We start from the raw sequence: 27,563 nt of genomic DNA on the forward strand, positions 1-27,563 counted from the left end.
ATATATTTTTATTTCACGATATAATTATAATTAAACGAAAACAATATTGAATAATCAATTAATTATGGGAAAAAAAAAATATAATTGATCACGTAACATTTTTTCTCAAATATTATTTTACATGTTAAATTATATGGTTTTATTAATTTCTTTATATATTTTATTAATTTCTTTAATTTTAGAAAATTCTAGAAAATTATTTTTTATCAAGAGATATTTTTATTCATTTATCACGCTGAAATATATTAATTAAAGTGTATTTTATACTATGCTATTTTATATTATACATTGTGTACATTGCATTTATTATTATACGCAATGTTTTATTCTGCAATATGTCTTGTAAAATAAAAACTAAATTGTCCTTCTGTAAAAAAATAATTGAAAATGCTAATAGCTCTGTTCAGATTTCGGACAATGTTCGTGTTTATGAAGTTCATCTTTTGGATATAATATTAGACCTTGGAAAAAAGTCACGTATATACATGCGCATAACTAAAAATAACTTGGCATCTCGCCGTGCGTCGCGAATCGTAATTTAGCGTGCGTCTGATTAATTTTCTATTATGCACTATTTTATATAAAATTTGATGATATCATTTAAAGGAGACGGAGATATCATTTTAATATTATTTTATGCACAAACAAAAATAAATATAGTCAATTAAAATATTTTTCTATCTTATTTATTAACACATTTTAAACGCTTTCTAGCAAATTTAAACTGTAATAAATGTATTGGGACGCGAGCGTAAACAAAAAGATATACGAGTAGTTTTCTCTGAATGTGCCGCTATTTATAATTAAGCACTTTATTTATGAGAATTGAACATGTGTCATGTTATAGCAGAACAGTTTAGTCAAACACGTGCGCGAGTCTTCACTCAAGCGAAGCTGATCGCGATTCGATGCACTTTTGCAAACTTAATTTGATCAATGGAAACAATTGGAACAATTGAAATTCTTATTAACACAAAATAACATATTGATCTTGTATCATGTTTAAATGTGCGGTTCTATTTTTTTAATTTCTCATTCTCCAATAAGTTTAAATTGAATAATTTCAAATTTTACTTGTGAGTGTAGATCAATTCTGTTGTAAGTTTTTGTTTAAAAAAAAATTATGTACAAAAATTAATTAATAATTTTTTATTTTATATATTATAATACACACACATACACATACACACAATTGTATTCCATATAATATAATTGCCCATATTTTTCCATATTAGCAATTTTTTAATCACATTTCGCGATGCAGGTGAATAATCACTGCGAATCAGGACAAGCGATCACTCTAAAAGGCATTTCAAGGAGACAATATACCGGTCCCAAGGAAAATTTCTCGCCTAACACATCCTGAGTGACCCAAAATACGATTTACCGGTGACTCGCGCAGAAACACAGTCGCTCCAGCTGATCGTGTCAGCATCTCACACACTTACATATTCGATTCGCCGGCACACGGCTGTGCAGGTAGGTTCACCGACATCCACCTCTTCTTCGATTGTTTTGCAAGTATGCGTGCTCGCGGTAGTGATGAGCACGACGCGCTTCCGAGTGATATCGATGCCTGTTATAAAGTATTTGTCAAATAAAGCTGCATAAAGATAGAAAAATTAATAAGTAAAAGTTTATTAATAATAAATAACAGTGGATAAAGGATATATAAATTATTTATAACAGTGAGTTTTAAGGATATATAAATATTGACATTTAAATTGTCTTTATGTATATTTGTGAATATATTTATTGTACAAATTAACAAAATGAAGAATTTGCAATTAAATTTAAAATTAAGCTTTATTTTTTAAATTAAATATTAATTCAAAATTATCAGTTATTATATAATGCAATAATTAATTATATATAATAAAGTATTGTCTTCCTGAGAATGAAAAAAATTACATTCTTGATAAATAAGTTAATAATTAAATATTTTTATAATTATATAGATTCACACATTTTATTTACATAAACTGTACGTGTCTTAAAATTTTTATCTTATATATATTTTATCGAATATATTTAATTAATTTCCAAAATTAATAAATTCACATGTTTTTAAATTCAATTAAATTATATTCAAACACATCTACTGAAGTATAATCCAAATAAATACGAAGATCCAAATCAGACTTGCATGTAAACTTGAAGGTCAACTGATAGATCAACAAACAAGCCGGCTTTACGTTGAGACAACAGCAGGCGTTCATACCACTGGAGCGAAGCTCTCTTTAAAACTCAAGCCGATAGTTTGTGCCCATCGCTATTTCTCGAGTCACCAACATAGTCACGTCTTGTCCTCGTCACTGATAGTACTTGTGACTACCAACACTACGATCCACAGATACTAACACAGGGGCGCGCACCCCACCACCCTCATCCGTGAGAGCGTAGCAGCGGACCGGCCGATAAAATGAATGAGAATGATAAGTCAGTTAAGTGCGAGAACTCCGCCGAGGAGGAGGAGGACGAGATGTACGAGCGCGAGCTGGCCGAGGACGCGCAGTGGAAGCGAATTCAGCAGAACACCTTTACGAGATGGGCGAACGAACGACTGAAGGCGGTCAACAAGCACATCGGCGACCTGGAATGCGACCTGTCCGACGGTCTTCGGCTGGTGAGCCTTATCGAGGTGCTCTCGCAGAAGCGGCTACCAAAACACAACCAACGGCCCACCTTTCGCTCCCAGAAGCTGGAGAACGTGTCCGTCGCTCTTAAGTTTCTGGAGGACGAGGGCATCAGGATCGTCAATATTGGTGAGTGATATCATGTGCGTGCTGGACCACGCTTGAAAATAGATTCGTCCTGTTCTTGTAATGATTAAAAACAAAGAAATTGATGGTTTGAGCGGTGCAAGAGCATCAATATATTTATTAGTGAGAAAAATAATTATTTTAAGAAATTCTAATGTGTTTCATATTTAGATAAAATAATTGGGAAATGATCAAATTTGAATAAATCGAACAAAGAAGCGATTAGTAGATATATAAATGTCATTGACAGAAATATTATTTTTTGAGATACTTCCTATACAATTAGAAAGAGAAATAATAAATTTGAAAAATACGTGATGTGTGTTATTTCCCACATTTAAAATGATTATTCTACAAGATAATTGTCGAGAAATATTTATTGTCAAAGTCATATCTATAATATTGATTCAATTTAGAAGGAATTTATATTTCGAGCAAATATCAAAACAATAATAACATATCTATTCACGGTGAAAACAGGTGCTACAACGTGATTAATTTTTAATTTGTGGTTAATCTTTTCAGACTTTTCATTTACAATCTTTCGATATGTTACATTACCACGTGGTAGTTACAATTACTGCGAGCCTGCGTGGTCTACGGATTTTACGTAGATTTATCGATTTCTAGATTGCTACACTTTATAGAGATTTGCACAAGTGTTTAAGGGAATTGTGTGTGTAAGGGAGTAATTTTTAAATTAATCAGTATAAAATTACATTTGTGTGCGATAAAACTAAAATATTAAGATATATAATGATATGTATAAAATAACATATATAAGTATTTCAGAAAGAGATGCTTTTTCATATATTTTTTACATATTAGAATTTGAAAAGAATTATTTCCAAGAAATATTAAATCAAATTGCCATTTAATAAAACAATGATCATAAAATAATCATATAATTTATTATATATTATAATAGACATATTAATAATTAAAAATCTAATCTATTATATGTATCAATTTATTTCAATTTAATAATATATTACACTTTATTTAATAAAATATTATATTGATATAAATATAAAATTAAAATAATGATAATAAAATAATAATAAAATAATAAAATAATCGTAAAAATTAAATAACAAACAAAAGTTAATATAATTATCCACTTATAGAAAATTAGCAAGATTAATAAATAGGATCTGATTAATATAATAGGAAAATAGAACAAAAATCATGTTTATAAAATATTGACTTTAAAAAAAACAAGTTATACGCGGTGCATTACGTATAATTTTGAGAACTTGTATAGAATGTTTTTACCTTTCTGTTACAGTCTCATAAAGCAATATTAAACTTTTAAAGCCGCAATAGGATATTTATTCAGTCTCATAACGTTTACATGCTACATTGTAAAAATATAAAATGTACATTTACTTTTTCTCTTTATTTCTCATTTCAAATTTACATAACAACAGTTATGTGCAAAATTTGTAATATTTATTTTAAATACGCGTTTATTTGCACGATGAAAAATGTAATCAAAAACCGTGATGAGTGATTAATCGACAAAATTTGAGAACAGGCGTCAGCGAATAGTTAATTGCGCGTTTCGCTTGCGAGGAAATCAATGTAGATCTAACTGATAAAGAGAATCTTGCGATATAGCGCGAACGCGCTAAGGTTTGATCACTTAAAACATTGCGATTACAAAATTGAAAAAAAATCATTATTGCCTTCTCGATAATATCAAAATTTTTAATGCATCAAAAATTTCGTCGAATTCTCTTAATTTCATAAATTTTAAATTTTAATAATATGTTCAATTTATTAAATATGTTGAAATTATATAAAACCGGGTTTTAATTTTTAATTTTTAAATTTTTTTAAGAATATAATAAGAATATAAGAATGAAAAATTCTGTTTGTTGCGAGATTACGAATAGTAAAATCGTGTTTCCAAATATTTCTTTTTTGCTAGATAAAAAGCGCTTGACTGATATAATTATATGCGGAATATTTCTGCCTGGCCTTCCTCGCTTTCAGATTCGGGATCAACCGCTATAGAGCACAAATGCATCGAGCGACGAAATAAAAGCGATTGTAGAGCATGGCGAGAGGGTTGTGGATCGATGACGCTCGCCCGGGCTACCCGGGAAACTAGAGGGTAGCGATGGGATAATGCTGTTCACGTGTTTTTCGCGAATGAACAAACATCACGTCATCCATCTTCATCCATCCATTTAAATTTAGCTAAAGATCTCTGTCGCTAATATGACGTAATTTTTAAATTAAACTAATTAACATACAAGATATGCCTCGGTCTCCTCAAACTTATTCACGCATTTTTTGAGCGATTTAAAATATATTTATCTTTGAATTAAAAAAAATTATATTAAAGTATTAATAAGTTTTTAAGTTATAATTATTTATCAGCCATAGAGATTTTTGAAATTTTTATCTTTAGGGATGCAAATAATTAATAAATCTTTTTCCACGAATTTTATTTAACAGAGTTTTAAGAATTAGAGTTAAAAATATTTAAAATTAGAAATCGAAAAAGTTTGCGAGAGAATATATATTGGGCTCGTGAAATTTTCGATAAAAGTCTGTGATTCGTCGAGTCCGCACTATCAGTCAGACCACGTGCGTCTGTAACCACTTGTTGGCAAAGGAAGACAACGCTGTCGATTGGTATTTCATTGAATGGCAATTCTCATTTTTAACATGTAAATCAAGCATCGTAAATTAGCTTATTAGAAACAATAACCTCCATATAATTTTGGAATTTTTATATTTGTACTGAAAGATTGATGACTGCTTACTCGACGATGTCATTACAATTTGTCGCATCCTTGAGCAAAATACTTGACTTGGTAGTGACGCAATTGAATATATCATCGATGATGTCATTACGTTCTTTAACCTGCAATTGTTATATCGCAAAGGAGAAAAACGTGCTGATAAACATATGTTCATAAATGCGGAGCCACGTCTTGTATGAAGTAATCATACAAATCTTTAAAAACATATTTTTTCCTCTTCAGAAATTTGAAAAAAATATTAATTTATCGCTTCTGTTAGTTTACTTGTCTACAGAACAAATACGATAGATATAATGACTTATGAGTTTTTACAATTTATCTAATGCAATTAATTTAATTAGTGATTATATTTAAATTTTTTTTAGTACAATTTGAGAACAAGGACATCAATTATTTATTATTTGTTGAATTATTAATTTTACATAAAGATTTTAAAATAATAATATTTTTACTTTTCTAAATAATGTTTATTTAATATCTATTAAATATTCTTTTTGTGTGTGTGTGTGTGTTTGTTTCAAATATATATATATATATATATATATATATATATATATATATATATATATATATATATAAGTTCTCGACTTATCGCACATATATGTTGCGGTAAAAAATGAAGAAATAATAAAAAAATAATTATTTAATTTTTGATCAATCGACGTTTGCCCTATCTTAGAAATTTGAAATATAAGTCGTTATATAATTTTGAGGATATGATACTGACGATTAAAATATAACGACTTATATTTCAAATTTCTAAGATAGGGCACAAAAGTCGAATTGATGAAATTAAATGATTATTTTTATATTATTTCTTCATTTTTCATTCCTTCATTTTTTACCACAACTGGTGACGTATATGTATACGTGATAAGTCGAGAACTTTTTCGCTTTTCGAAAAATTCTTGCATTCAAGAACTTTGCAAAAAGCTGCAATGCCAGTCAAGAAATTAATATGTCTGATGTTAAGTCATCGTAATCTCGGTCGAAGATGTGACCGCAAGATCCGAGCGTTAAAACCGCTCGATTATCGGATATCAGCGGAAGCCACATTCGCGCTGTTACGTGAGGGACACCCTGAAACTCGCTTGGGAAGTATTTCGGACTCACCAAGGAGCAAAAGAAAGAGAATGGCCGGGCCCACGTAGATCAGGTGAAGGTCAAGCTCGCCTTGGCATCACGGACGTCTTTCTTCGCGTTTATTACGTGACCCATTCTCGTTTCTTTCTTTCTTTCTTCCCTTATCGTCGAGCGGAAATGGTTTCTCGACATTTTTACAATTTTTTTTTTGCGAAATATCTTCAATATTTTAACAGGACTTTTATGCAAAAGGTTACTTAACGCTTGTGCATATAATATATGAAAGAGGCTTTTAAAAAAATTTAGTGGAAAGGAAAATATGTGAGAGAATATGTGAATTTTGTGCTACAAGAATATTTTTTTAGCATATTTCAGGTTCCCAATTTACTTAATCAATTAATTATACTATTAAATTTAATTTTATTTATTGATAAATTAATAATATACAGTGCAATTACGATCCAGATTTTATAAATTTGTTAAAATTTATAAAAAAAATGATAAACACTGATGTACGAAATTATTGATGCTTAGATTAATAATATAATAATTATGTTAATCTATATTATATATTCATCTGTAAATATCTTTCATCTTTGATAAAAATGTGTTAAAATTTTACTTTTAGGGATTTACTATGGATGGTATAATTCAATGGAATGTCATAAAATAACAATGATATTCAAATAATATATTTCCGAAATTATAGTGTTTCCATCGTAATTTGCGCGTGAATTGGGAGCGATTACTTTCACTCTCAAATGCAACCTTGACATTAAGAGACTATGTTGTACACACGAAATCGCATGAGAGCGTATTTCCATACGTAATTAAAATCTTCGACTACTGTCGAAATATGTTTATCTATTATATTTTCACCACAAATTGTAAAGAATACCTTATACATGTCATAAGTAAATATTTTAAGATGTCATCTTTTTTAATTATCTTTAATTTAAGTATCTTTTAGAATTAAATTTGCGATATTATGGAATTTTTTTTGAAATCTCTAATACTTATTTTTGATTAAATATCATTCCAATGCAATTACTTGTTTATTTTTATTTGTATGTTATTTGTTCATGCATATATATTGATATATATCAATATATATGCATGAAAAAATAACATAAAAATAAAAATAAACAAATAATTGCATTCGAATGATATTTATTCAAAGATTCGCATTCGAAATGCAGTTTGGTTGACACATGCCGACGGCACACCTTGACGATTGAAAGGAGAAGATCGTATCGGCGGAGGTTTTACCTGGCATCCTCGGTCCAGTGAAGTAATCTCTCGAGTGACGTCACCGTCTAAACTCGCCATGGGATACGTGTCGTTGAAAACGTCACACATGGGCAAGTGTATGCGCGATACTTGGTCGAATCTTTTAATTGAACATTAGAATGACAAGTGACTCAACGACTTGTACATCTACGATGAGCTATTTATAATATGACACATGCTTTTAATATGAAAGAAGACTGTATAATTGCGTTTAGTTATTAATTATTGAATTATTTTCAATCAAGGAAATTGTAGAAATGTTTGTAGGAAATTGCAAGAAATAATTGAACTAATTATTGTAGTTTTTATCAAAGTTTTCTCTGTTTATGACACATCTTTTCTGCAATTTACGTTTTTTTTTATATTAGATTCTCTTGTTTCTACAATATCCAGTTTTCTAGAAAAATTGAGGTAGAAGAAAGTTTTTCTAAAATTCTTTATTCTTCTCTTCTAATTCAAGCGTATCTGAAAACGATGCTCGCAAAATCATTTAAAAATCTCGCGTTTTACACAACAAAAATTCTTAATCCGAGAATAGATCAGTCCGACTGCTGTCGGTCAGATGAAAGAGTAATAAAGAAGCCCGTTTCTAAATCCGCAAGTTTTGATTATTTCTCTTTTTAACAGCGGTATATATGTATAATCCTCAGATTCTCAGAATTTCTTCGATTCGGAAGACCCTTCGATTCCTTTGGAAGATTCCAATACCTGCTGATGCTCTGTATTTACGATAGGGACTAGACTATATATCTATTACATCATTGAATTTTTTTGAAGCTCGTTATTCACAACGAATGTTTGAACAGTCTTTACTGCATTAACGAAATAAATTTTCACATTTTGCGTTTCGCGAACAATAAAATTTTAAATCTCCTGTAAATTATCACTTTATTACTCTTGTTTGATTTAAAAAAAATGTTTACCAACTTATATAAGTTATTAAATGTTAGATAAATATCGAAAAATAATTCATTAAAACTAATTATGATATAAATATCACTATCAATGTCAACTATAAATATAGATAAATTTATAAATGTATATAAAACATATTTTTTTAATTTGCATAAAATATAAAATATATTAATATATTAATAATAATTATAATTATATAATTATTATTTATATATGAGAGTATTTATATTTTATTATTTAAGAGAATCAAATATATAATTGATATATCATTCCTATAATATTAGATTCCGTATTTACGCACAGCTGCGCTTTCTCTTAATGAAGATTTACTTGTTGCGTTTATTTGCACATATGGGTATCAATAACATCGAAATTCGTTGAGTTGAAGCATTGAAGTTTCAAATACCGATATTGCTCGATACTTTTAAAAATAATATTACATATTATCGGCAATTTTGTAAAAATAATATCACAGCGCAATTTTGACATATGATTACATTTACAAATTTTTTATTTCTGTTCAATTACTCATCTATTTTTTATTCAATATATTAATTATTATTATATTCAAGATACTGACGATTATTATAATACTTAATTATGTAAAATAACGGAAAGTCTCTATGTCAGAGATGATACAAACATTTTTTTCTTTGTTTTCGTTTCGAGACATCGCGTTAATAAAAATCAAAACATACACACACCCACATACGCACACAGGTATGAATAGTTAGATATCAACACAGCCAGAAAGTCAAAGTTAGTCGTCAATGAATGAGCGTAGACACAAGATCGTAAGTAAATTTCTAAGTTTTTCGGTGATAGAGGTTAAGCCTAAAGAAAAAGATATATTGTTGAAATGATGCAATTGAAGTTCTCTTAGTTCATGTATACATGCATATGTGTGTGTATATTTTTACAAGTATGTGTATGTGTATGCATGCCTATTTGTATGTAAATATGTATATAAGAGCTAAAAAAGCATACATATACATATACATATATAGACACTATTATAACATAAATTAATATACAAGGAAATAGGAAATTCTCATCTTTTTTTTATTTGATTATGCTTACATGTAATTAGTGCGAAAGATCGTATCTTATATAAGAATTATTCTTTATAAAGATTTATAGCATCTATAGCATTGGAAACAAACATATCCATTATCTAATATCAAGAGGAATGCAATTGGCCTCTCCGACTTTATTATTCATTAAGATATATCGAGATAACAAGTCGATTTTTATACGTAGACAGAAAAGCAATGCAGGATTTGTTCAAATCTGATTCTCACATTTTCATAATATTATGATAATAGAAATTTTTTTTTATACAATTTTAAGACTTTTATATATTTTATATATTGCCATAATTAAAAATTGCACTGAATAAAGTTACGATTGATGCCAGATTTTCATCCGACACATATAATTAACAGTATTTAAAAGCTAGTTCTTAAATTTTACATTTTAAATAGAAAAAAAGTTCAAGAAGTTTTGTGCACATAACTATAATTATATTTCCAATACATTGAGTAGAAAAATGCATAATATAGTATTTTAATATTGTATTATTTACAGTCATTTTTTTCACGCTCTCGGTACATGACATACGCGTCTAGAAATCTTTTCTGCAACTTGTCCGTGCATTTATGAATGCATTTCTGCATCGCGGTCAAGTGAATTGGCGACTCCAAGGAGAGGCTCGACAATGGGTATCCATTTCGAGTGTTCAAACAAAAGAGTAACATCTTACATTTCACTCTTATTTTCACGCATATTATTCACGTCGTGGCGCCGGTAATTTAAAGCGCATAATCGCAATATTTTTTGCGCAATAATGTAAATATACATAGATGTATCTAGGGAAACTTATATATCAAAATTTATCAATATTTAAATTCTAAAAATGCTATGTTTACTCTATTATGTATATATTATTTTTATAGTACAAGATATATAAAAATAATATTTATATATAAAAATTAAGTTGACCTGGCAATACGAGTCTGATATTATTTTTGGTACACAAAAAAACAACATTTATGTAATAAAAACTTTTGTGTGTACCAAAAACAACATCAGACTCGTATTGTCTGTCGACTTAATTTTTATATATTTTATATATTATTATTTATATATTTATATATTATTTTATATATTTTATATATTTATATATTTTTATATATTTTATATTTGAATTATAAATATTTATGTAATTCTTTTCTCTATGAAAGATTTCAGAAATCTATTTTTCTAGTGTTAATCAGCTTTGATATAAAGATGTTACATTAAATGTCAGTCTATACTTGACAGCAGTATCTTTCTTGAAATGATTCGTCACGAGAAAGTTGTACATTTACGTGGGTAGAGGAACATTATACGAAGCTCGAGAATCTCGGGGGCTCGGCGTCACAGGGTGAATTAGCTGGCGCTTGGCCGGTTCGCGTGTCACTGCATTAATTACGTTTTTGCTGACATCACTCGGTTAGCTCTCGGTAATTGCTGAAAATAGTCTGGATGAATCGTCACACGGTGGTGGCGATTCCACGTCACGCGGACAACACTGACTGCGAGACAATGTCGAATGTCGTTGTCGAGGCCAGAAATAGCTGCGGCGGCTCGGATTCGGTTAAATCCGTGCGAATGAATGTATCTTTACGCGTTATATATATATTCTTAAAAGATCTGACAACCATGAGTTTTTTTTACCCTTACTGACATCTCGAGGAAACGATGCGCTCACGATTGTTGCGTGATTCTAATAAAACGTAATTCTTCTTTTGGAATGGCATATGCTTGAATTATTAAAACATTTGAAGCAAGAAAAAAAGATGTATTTTTTAAATTATAATTATTTTAATTAATCTTTAGAGGCCATATAATCGATAAACTAAAGTTCCCCATTTTTTACATTGACATGAAAGATATAAGTAACTTGATATGTACAAATGACGTGATTGTTTATCACTATAGATCTGTTTATATGATGGTTATTTAGGTAAATCAAGATCAAATGTTGTATGCATGTGTGTGTTTCTCAAGATTAGTATAATTTTTGAAGTTGATTATATTTTTTGACTCATTACATATGCATTTTCGCATTAATTGATGTTATATGATGCATTTCATTCTTTTTTCTAATTCTTTATTTTAAAATTAAAAATTTACGACTTGTTAAAACAATCGCAATTTATATCATTCCGCTCAAAATTCGAAGATTCTGCAAGTATATGCGATTTGGCGGTTTCTCAACGCATGAATCACTATGTCGAGGATATCTATTAGCACTTTCATTGCACAAACACACATGCGCTTTTCGTTAGCATCTCTTCGAAGAGTACATTGTGAAAGATTGCATCGGCTCGATTCCATAAACGAACAGCGGAAAAATATTTCCTTAATAACGCCCACTTATTCTTACTCATATTGAATAATTGAGCGATGTGATAAATCTACGAATGATAATAAGATGATGAATAATAAGACTTTACGCAACAGGAAGAAAAAACTTAATAGAATTTCTTCTCGAAAGAAAGGAAGTTACTCACTCATTTACTAATAAATTATTACGTAAAAACGAGTAAAAAAATATTTAAAGTTGCATCTGTGTAAAATGGAAATTCTGCATGAATTCTCTGTATATAAATTTTATGGAATATTTTACAGAATATTTTATAGAATTAAAATAAAGAGAAAATTTCTAAAAATATTATATTGTTATCGTGTTATAATTTAGTCTAAAAGTATAAAATATATTTCTTTTGCGTGTGTAATCAATGAACAACAATCTCTGATTAATTTGGCATTGCTGAACATAAGGAAACGCAAAATAGGAAAGATTCGTAAACATATTTTTGAATTGTGGCCAATATTTCATCATTGTCCATTTAGCAATAGTGTATTATGTATATATAATTTAAGACCGTGCCTGTACGCGGCAAATTAATTTCTCCTCTTATTCCGCAGATTCTTCGGACATCGTAGACTGCAAATTGAAACTGATCCTCGGCCTAATATGGACCCTGATCCTGCATTATTCGATTTCTATGCCCATGTGGGACGGCGACGATGGCGAAGACAAGGGCGCTACCCCGAAGCAACGACTGATGCACTGGATTCAATCGAAAGTGCCGGATTTGCCGATCACGAATTTCACCTCCGATTGGAACGACGGCCGCGCGGTGGGCGCCCTCGTTGACGCGGTCGCACCTGGCCTCTGTCCGGATTGGCAAGATTGGAATCCCAAGGATGCGATCCAAAACGCGTCCGAGGCGATGGGCCTCGCCGACGATTGGCTCAATATTCCTCAGGTTCGCTGCAATACTAATTCGTCTAAATTCTGTTCGAGATAAAATAATTTGGCAATTTTATAATTATTTTCAAATTTATTGCAATTTTATTATGCCTTAAAATGCTTTTTTTCATTTATGGAATAGGAATATCTAATATATATATATATATATATATATATATATATATATATATATATATATTTATTTACTTATTTATTTATTTATTATTTATTAAATTTATTTATTGATAAATATTTTTTAATTTATGGAATAAGAGTGTGTTTAAATTATATATATATATATATATATATATATATATATTATTTATATAAATATTCTTATTATTTATATATATAATAGAATATTTATATGTAAATAAATAAATAAATAAATTATTTATTGAATACGGAATACTTATGAATTACATTTGTGAATCATCCTTATTTCAGCTCATTAAACCTGAAGAGATGGTAAATCCAAATATCGATGAGATGTCAATGATGACATATCTATCGCAATATCCAAATGCGAAATTGAAAACGGGTGCACCTCTGCGTCCTCGCACGAATCCAAACAGGTAAGAATAATACTCTATACTACTGTATCCAGATCACTCGTACATTTTTAAAGCGTCAGTGAAAACGTATTTCCTATCTTCTGTTGAAAATTCAAACTGATTAATAACATTGATAGCACTTGAATCGAATATAACTTCTTTTTGATTCCAATCCAGAATATTTGTAAAATAATGGCAATTGTGTATGATATTCTAAATATTGCCAAATAGTTACTTTACATGATTTTTGTTTCTTAAAATTGTATTGTAGGAAAAAAAAATTTTTTCGAAATGCTACAATCAGCACTGTTTATTATGATCTTGATCACAGTTTTCTCCATTTTTTTTCTCGATTCAACGTACAATAAAATCCAGTATTCGTATAGATCGCTGGTATAATGATTTTAATTAATTAACCAATTGATTTCTCATTTCTCGGTCGCAGCATCCCACCGCCGCGGTAAGTCGCGCAATAATCATGTATTTTTAACGTATAACGTTTTTACGCAATTAATGTTCGCCGCCTTGACCGTAGCGTTTTAGATCTATCTCTTAACCCACAACATCCCTAATTGCTATTTTATCTATACATGCATACATATATATATATATATATATATATATATATTTATTTATTTATTTACTTATATGTATAAATATATAAAAAAATATATAATAAATATATACATATATATATATATTTATTTATTTACACATATATATACATGTACATAAAAGCCTGATAGAGTAAACAAAGGTAGTACGCGGCTGGCGAATTCACGATTTACAAATTTGTCGAACAGAAAAATGAGGGGGGAGTTTGATTAATTAGCGCTCAACATCATTCCACGTATTTTCTTAGATTTTTACGAATAAATATATTATAACGCCATCATTAATTATCCTCTCTCTATACATACATGTACATGAAAATTTTACGGGAAGCCTCGAATTGGACTAACCGAATAGTGAATGGCCGCAAGTTTTGCAGAAGGTTACGCGCTTGCAATTTGTTTAGAAGGGAACGATGCAAATCGCGCAAATCATGATAGCACAAAGCAACGCTTGTAACGTTGAATGGCAAATGAGTTTACTTAACGTATTGATGTAACAACATTGCGGCCGCTGGTTGATCAGCTCGCCTTTTCTCATGGTGCTTCCTTATACAGAGTGCGCGCTTATGGTCCTGGTATAGAGCCAAGCGGTCCGATCGTCAGTGCACCGGCCAACTTTACCGTGGAAACCTTCTCCGCTGGGAAGGGTAACGTGGACGTCACCGTCGACGATTCTAAAGGCAACAAACTACCGGTAAAGATAAATTTTATATTTATTACATTATTTATTTCAATAATATTTTTAAAAAATTGCTAAATTATTAAGATATTTTAACAACATTGTTGAGAAATAATAGTTTTCAATATAAAAAATTGGAAATATAAAATTCTTTCTAAATTTTTCATGGATCGAAAACCTGCAACCTGTACCTAATATTAAATAGATACGTGCTATTGTCGAGTGCAAGACCGGAAGCCGAGAGATGTTTATCGAGAATAATTACGCTGCAGAACGTGGACACGAAGTGATGCAATGGCTATTTGTGTATCGCGTTGACGATTACGTATTATTTCAATATACATATAAGCATGCGTGATACGGTGCAAGTTGAACGAACGCCATCGCATTTCTTTGTATGCGTGTCTTACGCGTCATCTTCATCATCTTCATGATGTCAATTGCATTTTCAAGGTTGATATCAGGTTCAACAAGGACAGGAACCTGACATATTCGGTGTCGTACACTCCGAAGACAGAGGGTCCGCACAAAGTGAAAGTGCTCTTCGCCGGTAGAGAGATCCCGAAGAGCCCGTACATCGTCAATGTCGAAGGACACGCCGGTGATTCGAGCAAAGTCACGGCGAGCGGACCGGGTCTGCAAACGGAAGGAGTCGTGGTGAACAGACCTACCTTCTTCGACATCTTTACGAAGGATGCTGGTCGCGGTGTGCCAGAAGTCATCATCTTGGACCCTCAGGTAAAAAGCCTGATGCCATTCATTGCATTAATGTATATTGAAAATAATTGACGCGCGAGAAACTATTTCGTTATTAAATATTATCTTATCGAAGTATTTATGTTTGGCTTTATTGCAGGGTAGCAAAACCGCGGTGCCGGTGAAACTGCGCCAGACCTCGCCAGATGTCTGGAGGTGTGAATACGTGTCGCCAGTGACGGGTCTGCATTCCGTCAATATTTTCTTCGCCGGCAAACCCATACCCGGAAGTCCCATCGGCGTCAACATCGCGCCGGTTTCCGACGCGAAAAAATGCAGAGCATACGGACGTGGGTTGCTGTCTACTGGCGTTCGCGTTCAGGACGTCGCCGACTTTGTCGTCCTCACTAAAGACGCTGGGGAGGGTATACCGGATATCCGCATAATCGGTCCGGGAGGTGTCAATCGACCGGTGCAGTAAGTGCAACATTATCTGATTCGCAAGTACTCTATTTCTGTAGAATTTTATTTGTCGCATTGCTTAGAATTTCTTGTTATTTTTCAATGATAGTCGATTCTATCAAAGATAAAATAAAATAATTATTTTAAAATATTGTAAAAAATTGATTTAAATTTAAATTTAAAAAGAAAAATAAAAATAATACACAGTGTTGCATATAATGTTGTGTTTTAAATTTGAATATATTAATAATGGCATTAAATTGTTCTAGAATGTCCAAGATCGACGCTACGACTTACGCATGCCATTACACGCCGATTAAGGAAGGCCGTCACGTGGTGATGATTACATATGGCGGCAAAGAGATTCCCAAGTCGCCCTTCGAGGTCAATGTCGGTCCTTACAAGGAATCCAACATCAGAGCCTTCGGACCAGGCTTGCGTACAGGCATCGTCGGCCATCTGGCGAAATTTACGGTGGACACAAACGGTGAGACCGGTGCTCTTGGTTTCTCTATCGAGGGCCCGTCCAAAGCGAAGATCGAGTGCAATGATAATGGCGATGGAACCGCCGATGTTTCTTATCTGCCTACCGCACCGGGACAATACGCGGTCCATATCCTCTGCGATAACGAGGACATTCCCAAGTCGCCTTACATAGCGACTATCTCGCCCAAGACGGACTTCGATCCAGAAAAGGTAAATTTAAGACTCCATTGCATCATTTTTACCATAATTTTTCATTCTAATGACAATTTTCTTTAACATCTGTTTCTGCAATTTTTGCACACGTGTAGGTGTGTAAAAAATGTACAGTGTTTTAGATTTCCCGCACACACATATTTTTTTTGTTTATATTTTGAAGCATTTCACGCAATAATGTGAAAAAAAGATTATCGTTTCTGTGTTTAATAAACTCAATATCGATCGAATTGATAATATGTTATTTTTATTAATCTGTGTAGAAAAATAAATATGTAAATTGGAAATATTGTTGTACAGGTTGAAGTTCATGGGCCAGGAATTCAACCAGAAGGTGTTGCCAGAGATAAACCGACGTATTTTACGGTGGACGCGAGAAAAGCTGGTCAAAAAGCGGCTTTGGAAGTTGTCATTCAGGATGCTCTTGGAAGGGAAGTTCCTTTCAAATTAGACGAGAAGAGAGATGGAACTGTTCAAGCACATTATACACCTACATCCAGTTCTCAACATGTTGTAATGGTAAGAATATGATTGATTTCTAACGAGTTTAGTATTTTTTCGCTACATGTTATTTATATGATTACATAAACCGATTTTATTGCAATTTCGGTATAACATAAAATTCAAAAAAATTATTCATGATTATTTTAATGAGACGTCATATCATATTTTATTAATTAATTATACGTTTATAACATAAATGATATCTTGAAGCCAGAAATATTAAAATAGCCAAAATGGAAGTTTTTAGCATAATAAATCGACTATTTTATATAAATCAAAATAAATAATATGCATATACAAAAATATTAAAATATTAATAATCAGAATATTAATTTAATTCGATAATTTTCTAAAAAATATCTTTCAGGTAAATTATGGTGGAGTGGCCACGAAAAAATCTCCATACAGAATTAAAATAGCCTCGCCTTTGAATCCCGCTATGGTTTCCGCTTTTGGTCCTGGTCTCGAGAAAGGAGTGAAATCGAATGTTCCTACGCATTTTAATGTCGATTGTCGAGAGGCTGGGCCCGGCAAATTGGACGTCAAACTGCTGTCCCCTGAAGATCGAGAACTTCCGATTTCGCTTACGGATAATGAAGATGGCACGTACACCGTAGATTACATGCCCCCTCAACCAGGAAACTATACTGTAAATCTCAACTATGGCGGTCTGAGCGTACCACAGTGTCCCATTAAAATCAACGTTCAGCCTCACGTGGACGTGTCTAAGGTTAAGGTGGACGGCTTGGAACCAAGTGAGTACAATTGCCATTTTTTAAAGTGTTGCCTAATATTTCGATTTTATGAATACGAAACACACTGTCTATTTCTACTCGAGATTTAATTAATTATTTGATTAACATTTTAAAAATTGCAAAACATGATCGAATTACGTTAATAAGTGGAGTGTGATATTCCATGAAAAATATGTTGAATCTTTAACAAATAATTATAAAATAGTTATAATTGTTGGTTAATAGGTACAAGATATTTTATTTTTAATTTTATTATAATACATAAAATAAATTTATATAAACTTAATAATTTAGATTAAAATTAAACTTAATAATTTAAAAAACAAACTTAAGCAATTAATTTTTAATACAGACTATTTTGATAACTTGTTAGAATCATTTATTTGAAAAAAGAATTTATGAATGTGATTAGTTTTATATTTGAAGTAAAATTTTGCACTTGAAAATTCAGTGATATACGCTGACTTATTAATTCGAAATGGAAATTATTAATCATGTTAGAGTTGCGCGCTTCCAGCAGTCATTAAAAAAATAATTTGAAAAATAATTTCCGTCTTATGATATATAACCGACATTCTTTTCGAGGATCTTTGGGGTTGTTACCAAGACATTTATTCTAGATTTTTGAAATACGCGCTGCCAAGGTCTCGCGAATAGATGTTCCGCTGGAGCGTAAACAGCAGATAGTTTATTTATAACTGCGCTCACGAATTCCTCGCATTGACACGCACACAGTTCGCGTTTCGTCTAAAAATATATTACGCTTCGGTGCTCAATTGAACGCTTTGCGTCTTTCATGTAAACTTTAACTGGAATTTCGCGGAGAAACATAACAGTTTCACTTTCCATTAGATATAAAATTCGAAGAATAACGTGTCTGAAAAAGATCAATATATGTTTTTTTTCAGAAATATTAAATAATTATTTCTGCACGCGCTAAATAATATATTTATTTTAATTAAATGCATTCTTATCTAAAATACATTTCATAATCGGGGCGAGGTCATCATACTTGGGATATGCTCTGCTTAATTCACACGCACATTGCGGGCTTGTGTATGCAGCAAACGGCTTTTTTTCTCACTATTCGATGCAGAATTAACTGTTATTGTATAATATCATGCGATGGACGTCCCGTTGTACTTGCTGGTGACAATTTCGTCTATTTTATCTGGGCATAATTCATTAGAATACGAAATCAGAGAAGGATAATAGATATAAATTTGTCAAGAATTGCAGACTTTAATTAATTTTTCGATGACTTTATATTACGCTCATTCCTCTTTTTTTCTCGCGTCAGTTCCTAAATAATCATAAATCCTCTCTTCGATTGCTATCGCGATCTAACCGGCAAGTCAACGCGACGTTCCCTCGCACACGGGCCGTCGTCCCGTCGCGCCAGCACAAAGCGAAAAATCGCGCACACATCGTGGCTCACCACGAGAAAACCCGCAAACGTCCTCGCAGCGGCCCCGGTGAACAGCCTGCAGCAGTTCCGCGTGATAACGCAGGAAGCGGGCAGGGCGGCGGACTTCCAGGTGGCGATCACGGCTCCTTCCGGCAATCGCGTCAAGGCGCACGTGGTGCCGACCCACGAAGGCTACCTGGTCAACTTCACGCCCACCGAGCTCGGCGAATATCTCCTGGGCATCAGCTTCGGCGGCGAGCCGATCTCGAACCAGCCCTACCGGCTTACCTGCGTCCACGGCTCCGACCCGGCCAAGGTGCGGGCCTCCGGCCCCGGTCTCTCCCACGGCGTGGTTAACAAACCGGCCGAGTTTATAATCGACACGCGGGGTGCCGGCCAGGGTGGCCTCGGCGTGACTGTTGAGGGCCCCTGCGAGGCCGCTATAAATTGCAGGGACAACGGCGACGGCACTTGCTCCGTCGCCTATCTGCCCACCGAGGCCGGCGATTACGGCATCAACATCACTTTCAACGAACAGCACGTACCAGGCTCGCCTTTCCAGGCCATTGTCGTGCCGGACGCGGACCTCTCCAAGATCAAAGTCACCGGGAACGGCATCCAGCCACACGGTACCGTTAAGGACGCCAGCACGGAGATCGTTGTGCGATTTTCCAAGTTGAGAGAATGCCGTGACTTACTGATCTCTGATTTGCGCGATGAATTTCTTAACGTGTTTCAGGATTTTGCAAGGGTGATTTAAATGGTTGCATGGGAAATGAATGCATTTTCTAAGATCTTCGATCTATTTGACAAGTTGCATGCCTACTGCGATATCTGAGAAAAGCTTGTTGTTCCGAGTTTTGTCGTCGTAAATTTAAAAGACTGAAATACCCTGGAGACTATTCTAAAACACGTTGTGAAATCTGATATGTACAGCGATGCATGCATTTTTTGTAACTATGCTTTTCACGATTATCATATCCTCTGCTGCAGAGTTTTTATCAAGCGCACGTTATAAGATATCTGAGAATGCTAGAAGAATATATATATACTTGAAGACATGTTTGTAGAAAGAGTATAGAGCAAACATTTTTAAATTTGTAAGCTTATTTCTTTCTACAATCATGGCTTCATTTTTAGTTTGCCTAATAAGTAAAAAAAATCCAATGCTCTATATAATCTTATAGTATGCTATCTTGTGATTTTTTACATTAGTCATTAACTCGAGAAGATTGTTTTATATTATTTTATAATATATACTTATGTATTTTACTGAATAATTTTTGAGATTACGTATATTTTTTTGTTTGTTTGAAAACTAAAAAATATAGATATTTGATTAAGTTGTAGATGATACTTTAGATGTGTGATAATGAATTTAATGACTTGTAATACTTATAAAACACATTTGAAAATGATTATTCAGTATAAATTTATTGTGATAAGATAATAATAAAAATATTGTGCGATAAATCTTATACAAAAATTTATACTGTTTCAAATTACAATCTCAGACATTAATATAAATAAAAAAATATTAGTTAAAATGCAAAATAATAATCAAGATAATACATCCAGTACCATAGATTTTATTTTTAAATAAAATGCAGTTTCTATCTTAAAATGCATTGACTGCATTTGCAAAAGAATTGATTTCAAATTTTTACATATGGAAAAATCTACAGTTTCGTTCTAGGATGACAAAATTCAATTGCAAAGAATTATTATTCAATAAATGCATTTATAGAAAGAAATTCAACTATTTTCCCTCCATCATATCTTATCATATCTTACAGGTTTACATGTGAATAAGCAAGCGACGTTCACGATAGACACGAGAGACATCGCCAAATCGAAGACAGACGACGGTAAGGTATCGTGCACTATAAGCAATCCCAGTGGTGGAAAGACCGAGAAGCTCATCATCCCCCAGGGTGATGGCACTTATCGCGTCAGCTACACGCCTTTCGAGGAGGGTTGTCACACCATCGATATTCTCTACGACAACGTGCCTATCCCAGGTTCGCCTTTCTCCGTGAACGTGCAGCGCAGTTCTGATCCCAGCAAATGTCGCGCTTACGGCCCCGGACTGGAAAAAGGCATTGTGAACAAGACGAATCGCTTCACGGTGGAAACCAGAGGTATGCAAGTCAACATTTCGATTCGATAAATTTTCGACGTTAACGTTATAATTTTTTACAAATTAAATATATAAGTTTAAAAAAATTTATTGCGTATAAATAAAATGATGACTATTAAATTTATAAATTTATACCTGCATGAGAAATGTATTGAAATGCGTGCGTTTTTTCATGATTGAGAATTCAGAAAAATTGATACAGAATAGGAAATATCTTCAGATTTTTTAAAGAAAAAATTTATTTAATTTTTCTTGTATCGCTAATATTAAAAATTAAAGAGATCGTGTATTGAAAATTTTCATAAGTGAAGATTAAAGTAAATACAATTTTTTTCGATATGAAAATGATTGCAGAAGAAAATGGAAAATTGGAGAGGAAATGATATGATTTTCTTTCAGAGGCTGGCAACGGCGGTTTGGGTTTGTCGATCACTGGTGACGGGGAAGTCAAGGTCGAAGCCAAGGATAACTACGACGGTTCGTGCACCGTCGAGTACGTTCCTACGGAACCCGGTGATTACGAGATCGGCATCAAGTTCGCCGAGCAGAACATACCCGGTTCACCGTTCAAAATCGAGGTGGTGTCGGACTCGGAGGCGAAGAATGTGATCGCTTACGGGCCCGGCTTACAACCGGAGATGGTACGCGAGGGTGTATCCGCCAAGTTCACCGTAGACACGTCGAAGTGCGCGAAAGCGGCGCAACTGGATGTCAGATTGTCGACCGACAAAGGACAAGCGCAAAAGCCGCAGATCAAGAGCAAAGGCGATGGTCTATACGAAGTGACGTATCAACCACCGCCCGCCGGAAGTAACGTGCACATCGGCGTGACCTACGACGGCGAGGACATCAATGGAAGTCCGTACAAGATAAAAGTTTTACCCACCGTCGAGCCCAGCAAGGTGACACTGTCGGGTCCCGGCGTGTCGCCTGTCTGCACCGCTTCTTTCCCCACTGATTTCGTCGTGGACACTTCCGAGGCCGGATACGGCGATCTCGAAGTTCAAGTTGTGGTGAGTAATATTCCGAGTTTTGCATCTGATATTGTATCACTGATATGATAAAGAATATTTGCAAAGATAATTACGATTAGAGATAATAATAACTTCAAAATAATAATTAACAAATATGAGAGAGAGAGAGAGAAAATTCTGATAAATATTAGGATTAAAGTTTATTTAAAAATATCAACTTGATGATTAATTTTTTTTATTTTTATTAAAGGATTTTTATATATATAAAAAGAAAGTAATCTCATATGTAATGATAGTAAAGCTTATTGATAAATTTGATTATTAAATAATTATCCGATTAGATAGGATAACGTCTTAGATCAGTTATAACGAATAAAAGTTGCAATATTTGCAATTTCTGCACTAAATTGTTACGTATATTGAAATAGGATATTATTAACTCTTGTTACAATAACTTTTTAATTGAATATTTGCAAATATCAGAAAATTCTACTACATTATAGTTTTATAATATAAACATTTTTTTAAATTGTTAAAATTACTATAATTTACATATATTTTTCTGCTGAATATTCATCTGTTTTTCTTTCTTTTTTTAACTTGCTTTTTAATTATTTGGAACTTATGGAAGCCTACGATAACAATTACGGATGTTGATGAGGACCTATTACCTTATGAAGAAGACCATCTTCCGACATCTTACATCGAAACATCTAAGAAATATTAAACATCTTCTGGATGAACTTGCTATTCTTTTAGAGAAAGAAGATTACTTTCATATTGAAAAAAAATTGTAAATTGTAATTATTTTAATCTTCAGTTGTAAAAATCTTCAAAATATAATTTCACTAATTTTTAGTATTAGCGGGAAAAATTAAATAAATTTTTTTATAAAGAAAGTAAATTATTATTATATAGTGTTTATTAAAATATATTGTACATAAAAGTGCAACCAAAAAAATAGCAGTTAAAATTTACTAATCCTTTATATTTGATTGTATTCAGGTTCACTTTAGCATATTAATATTCAATGATGTTATTATATAAATAGAAATAAATAAGTAGATTTTCTTTATTAATTTACATTAATACACATAAAACGCAAAAGCATAAAAATATTAACGAACAGTATCGATCTGTTCAATTATAATTGAACAATAATTATTGTATAATTGTACAATAATTATTGTATAATAGAATGCACAAAACAATAAATAGGAAGATATGTAAATATATAAAAATATGTAACGATATATGCACATAAAGTTTTTTAGAGTGTTTTTTAGATATTTTTCTTTTTTTTATAAATATTGAAATACGTAGAATAGTATATAAGAAATTTAATAAGATAAAATATAATTTCTCTGTATTTCTTTAATTATTGTGATTTATTTCATTATTTACACAATTATAATATTTTAACAAAATTTATAACAAATTTATAATATTTTATTAACTTCTATTTTTCGTAATTTATCTGAAGCACAGTACACAATACTTCAGTACACTCGCCAATCTCAATGTATAAAAACATTATACGAGCTGTTTCCAATATCACCAAAACAAATTGACCTATCATCTTGACAGATTTTTCAAATTATTTTGGTACCAGAGATCCATGTACCTATCAGAACCTTGCTTTTGCTTTGCTAAATCACTATACAGACCATTGGTCATATTTACATGTACGATACATGTAATAGTAGATATAATTCTCTCCAGACAAACGAGTGAATCGAATGTCAAGCGATGATTAGTGAGCGATTAATGAATTGTAATTTTTCAATTAATGATTCCTTGAATTGTTTCAGGGACCGGATCAAGTGCCGCGCAGGGTAGAGGTGCAGGACCTCGGCGACGGTAAATACAAAGCGACCTATCTGCCGGATGACTGCGGCCGTTACAAGGTCAACGTGAAATACGGCGGCAAAGAAGTGCCAGGCAGCCCGGTGAGCGTGCAAAGCGTCTCCACCGGCAAAGCGGACCAATGCAAGATCAAAGAGGGCATTCAGCGCACTTTGGCTCAGGGTGAGGAGTACTGCATCACCGTGGATACCGAGAATGCAGGCCGCGGTGCAGTGACCTGCCGCATCCGTTCCACTTCCGGAAGGTAAGCACTCCAGGCCCGATTTAAATCCGGTTATTTCGGAAAAGATGAATCAGAGCAACAGAGAGATACTGCGGAAGACGTTAAAACTCACTCTCGCAGAAATTATTGTCAAATCAAAGATAGTGTGCTGTAGGATATAATTTTCTTTTCGATAATCTCCGTTGCCGCTCCATTTGTGACTAACGTATATATGAAAAATGTTTATTTTACAAAAAGATATTGCATGTAGCATTTATCGGAAATATTTCGTTATTTATTTGATTTAAATTGTGTGTGTCTCTCTCATGTTTCTAATTTTTGCAAGCAAAATGATTGATAAGAAATCACTTCGTTTATTTATATGATGCGCGTGTATTTTTAATATATTAAAAATATTCATTTTAAATATTAAATATTCATTTAAATATTCATTTAGTATTCACTTTCATATCTAAATTGATCTTGTGTTCGTGTGTAAAAGCGATTTATATTTTTATCGCATATCTCACTCTTGTGTTTTTCAATCTTTGTGTAAGACTCCAGACGAAAATTCCATTTTATTTTAAATACGTCGCGCCACCGCGGCCCATTTATTTTTAATTCATAGGTGAATTCAAGAGAGATTTCTCTTACTACTGTTATGCTTCTCTTTTTGCATAAGAGTTAAACAAAGTTAAAAAAATTAATACCTTATTGTTGTACAATTTTATAATATACATTCTCTAATAATAATCAAATATTAAAATATGTTTTTTATTCTTCATTTTATACAGTCATTAACTACTTTTTCAAATAATAAATAAAATATTCTCAAAACTGTCGTTTGTGATTTCAAGTCACTAATTGTAAGAGTTGCGACAAATTAGTGAATTTATTATACGGATTAAACAACAGTATGTTTCTTACGTTTTTTAAAAATGTTTTGTACACGATAGCGACCAATAATGATATATCGGGATTAGTTTCTAGATGTAAAGATGTTAATGACTAGTCGGTCATAAATCTTGTAACAAATTCGGGAGAAATCAGAATCATGGCATGTTGCCATTACGAACATCATGTACGAGAGAATAACACGTCTGTGGTTTGTTGCGCATCTCCGGTTAATCGTATGCAATATCCATACTAATTACCATACTCTAACTTTGAAATTAAATATCGGTTTAGATTAATCCAAAAACACATATTTATAAGTATATATCTATAAGAGAAAAAGTATATATTTAATATCTTTAATAATACTTTTAATGCCGGCAGTGAAGAATATCAGATCGAATGATTATTTGGAAAGTATTAAAATTAATTTTATAATAGCGCAAATGGAGATCATTTTTTAGCAATAATGGATCACTGATGACGTTAATAGAATTCCTTTCATATACAACAATAATCTTTCACATAAAAATTGAAACATAGATGTATTATATTTTATTATTTCTCATTTATAATATATTGTTGTGCTTATTAATTTATTTAATTAATTTTAATTTTTTATTTTATTTTATTTTATTTTCGTGTTTTCTTATTATCAGTGCACCCAGATCACGAAAATTAAAATCCTGCTACATTCTTTTAATTTTCTGTCAAATAATTATATATAATTCATAATTTTTTAAATTTTATATATTTTTTTATTAATTATATATTTTTGAACAGTTTGTATAAACAGTTTGTATAAAATTTATGAAGTATATCAAAGTTAATTAAAAAAGCATATAATATACAGTTTGATACAGTAGCTTATATCATGTTACTTTTTCTGGCAATTAAATGTGTTAGATAAATTAGACATATATATATCCTTCTAATTGGTATAGTTGATGCCAAGCTATAAATTATTTTATATTCTTTCTCTGAATGGGAGCCACATTGAATTTCGCCGTAAAGTCATTTACTTCGGTCATTCACCTTGTTTGTTAAATTTAGTGATAATTGAATTGAGTTTAAGTTAAATATAATTTTGCAATACTTTTTTTACTTCATATTTACATAATCAAATAATATGATGGTCACATATAATCATCTCGTAAACAGACTATTCAGCAAAAGTTTTCCAGTATAATAATACACAGGAAGAGCTATAAAATATTATATTCAATTTATATTATATTTATAATATAAAAACTTTGGATATAATATTTTTATCTTATCTCTTTATATTTTAATAGCTCTTTATTTATACAACATTTTAATTATAAAATCCATGAAATCGAGAGAGAGGACACAGTTTAAATTAATCTTAACCATATTGTTATGACAAAATTAGAAATGATAAATCGCATAATGACATAAAATAATTCGTTTTACTATGAAACATTTCTTGTTATGAAACTTGTTTATTGCAATATCAAGATGGAGACAGCCGTAGTAATGTCACGCATTTGTGCGATTATGTTCTTCGTGAGTATTTCGGGAGCATTAGATAGACTTGCACTTATTCTACTCATACATCGCGCACATTCATGCATAACCACTATGTTGTTCTTGGAGAAATTTAACTCTAATCGAATCAAGTATAAATGCATTCTGAACGCTGACAGTAGCACGTACAGCTGCTATCTCATAAATCATCATGTTATCCTGCGTTGTTCAAGCTGACAGTTAGTGTCTTCTGTCAAGAAGATACTTCAAAACGGGCCAATTTTTATCCTATGTATACCGAATGATAAAATACTACATCACATTTAGTGTCTCATAATAAACATCATTTTCAAAATACATTTTATATAAGACAATGTCCTGTGACAAATAATTGTTTATATTTTAAAATAGAACGTAACAGCATTTATTAAAAATAGATTCTGTCATCAAGATTTTCTCTCTATATTATATATATATTTACTTTTATTTATCAATGTT

General features: G+C 31.9%; 1 protein-coding gene across 5 annotated transcripts in view; it reads left to right on the top strand.

The window, feature by feature from the left end:
• Nucleotides 1–27,563, top strand: part of Cher (filamin A protein cher) — a 49,873-nt gene that overhangs the window by 2,144 nt on the left and 20,166 nt on the right. For 2 of the 5 annotated variants that reach the window (XM_083095342.1, XM_083095341.1), the window contains 15 exons: nt 1,265–1,479; nt 2,354–2,765; nt 12,803–13,146; nt 13,578–13,705; nt 14,130–14,144; nt 14,854–14,992; nt 15,431–15,715; nt 15,834–16,150; nt 16,405–16,831; nt 17,135–17,353; nt 17,706–18,093; nt 19,561–20,130; nt 21,298–21,642; nt 22,041–22,654; nt 24,427–24,725. In XM_083095342.1, coding sequence (XP_082951468.1) covers nt 2,423–2,765; nt 12,803–13,146; nt 13,578–13,705; nt 14,130–14,144; nt 14,854–14,992; nt 15,431–15,715; nt 15,834–16,150; nt 16,405–16,831; nt 17,135–17,353; nt 17,706–18,093; nt 19,561–20,130; nt 21,298–21,642; nt 22,041–22,654; nt 24,427–24,725 — 4,433 coding nt within the window. In that variant the 5' untranslated portion in view covers nt 1,265–1,479; nt 2,354–2,422. The remainder of the gene's footprint in view (nt 1–1,264; nt 1,480–2,353; nt 2,766–12,802; nt 13,147–13,577; nt 13,706–14,129; nt 14,145–14,853; nt 14,993–15,430; nt 15,716–15,833; nt 16,151–16,404; nt 16,832–17,134; nt 17,354–17,705; nt 18,094–19,560; nt 20,131–21,297; nt 21,643–22,040; nt 22,655–24,426; nt 24,726–27,563) is intronic. The other 3 variants (XM_083095343.1, XM_083095344.1, XM_083095345.1) reach the window with 3 other exon arrangements.

This window comes from Camponotus vicinus, unplaced genomic scaffold, assembly GCF_025532165.1.
Source record: "Camponotus vicinus isolate PSW18456_S1 unplaced genomic scaffold, iyCamVici1.0 SCAF_3, whole genome shotgun sequence".
Taxonomy (NCBI): Eukaryota; Metazoa; Arthropoda; class Insecta; order Hymenoptera; family Formicidae; genus Camponotus; species Camponotus vicinus.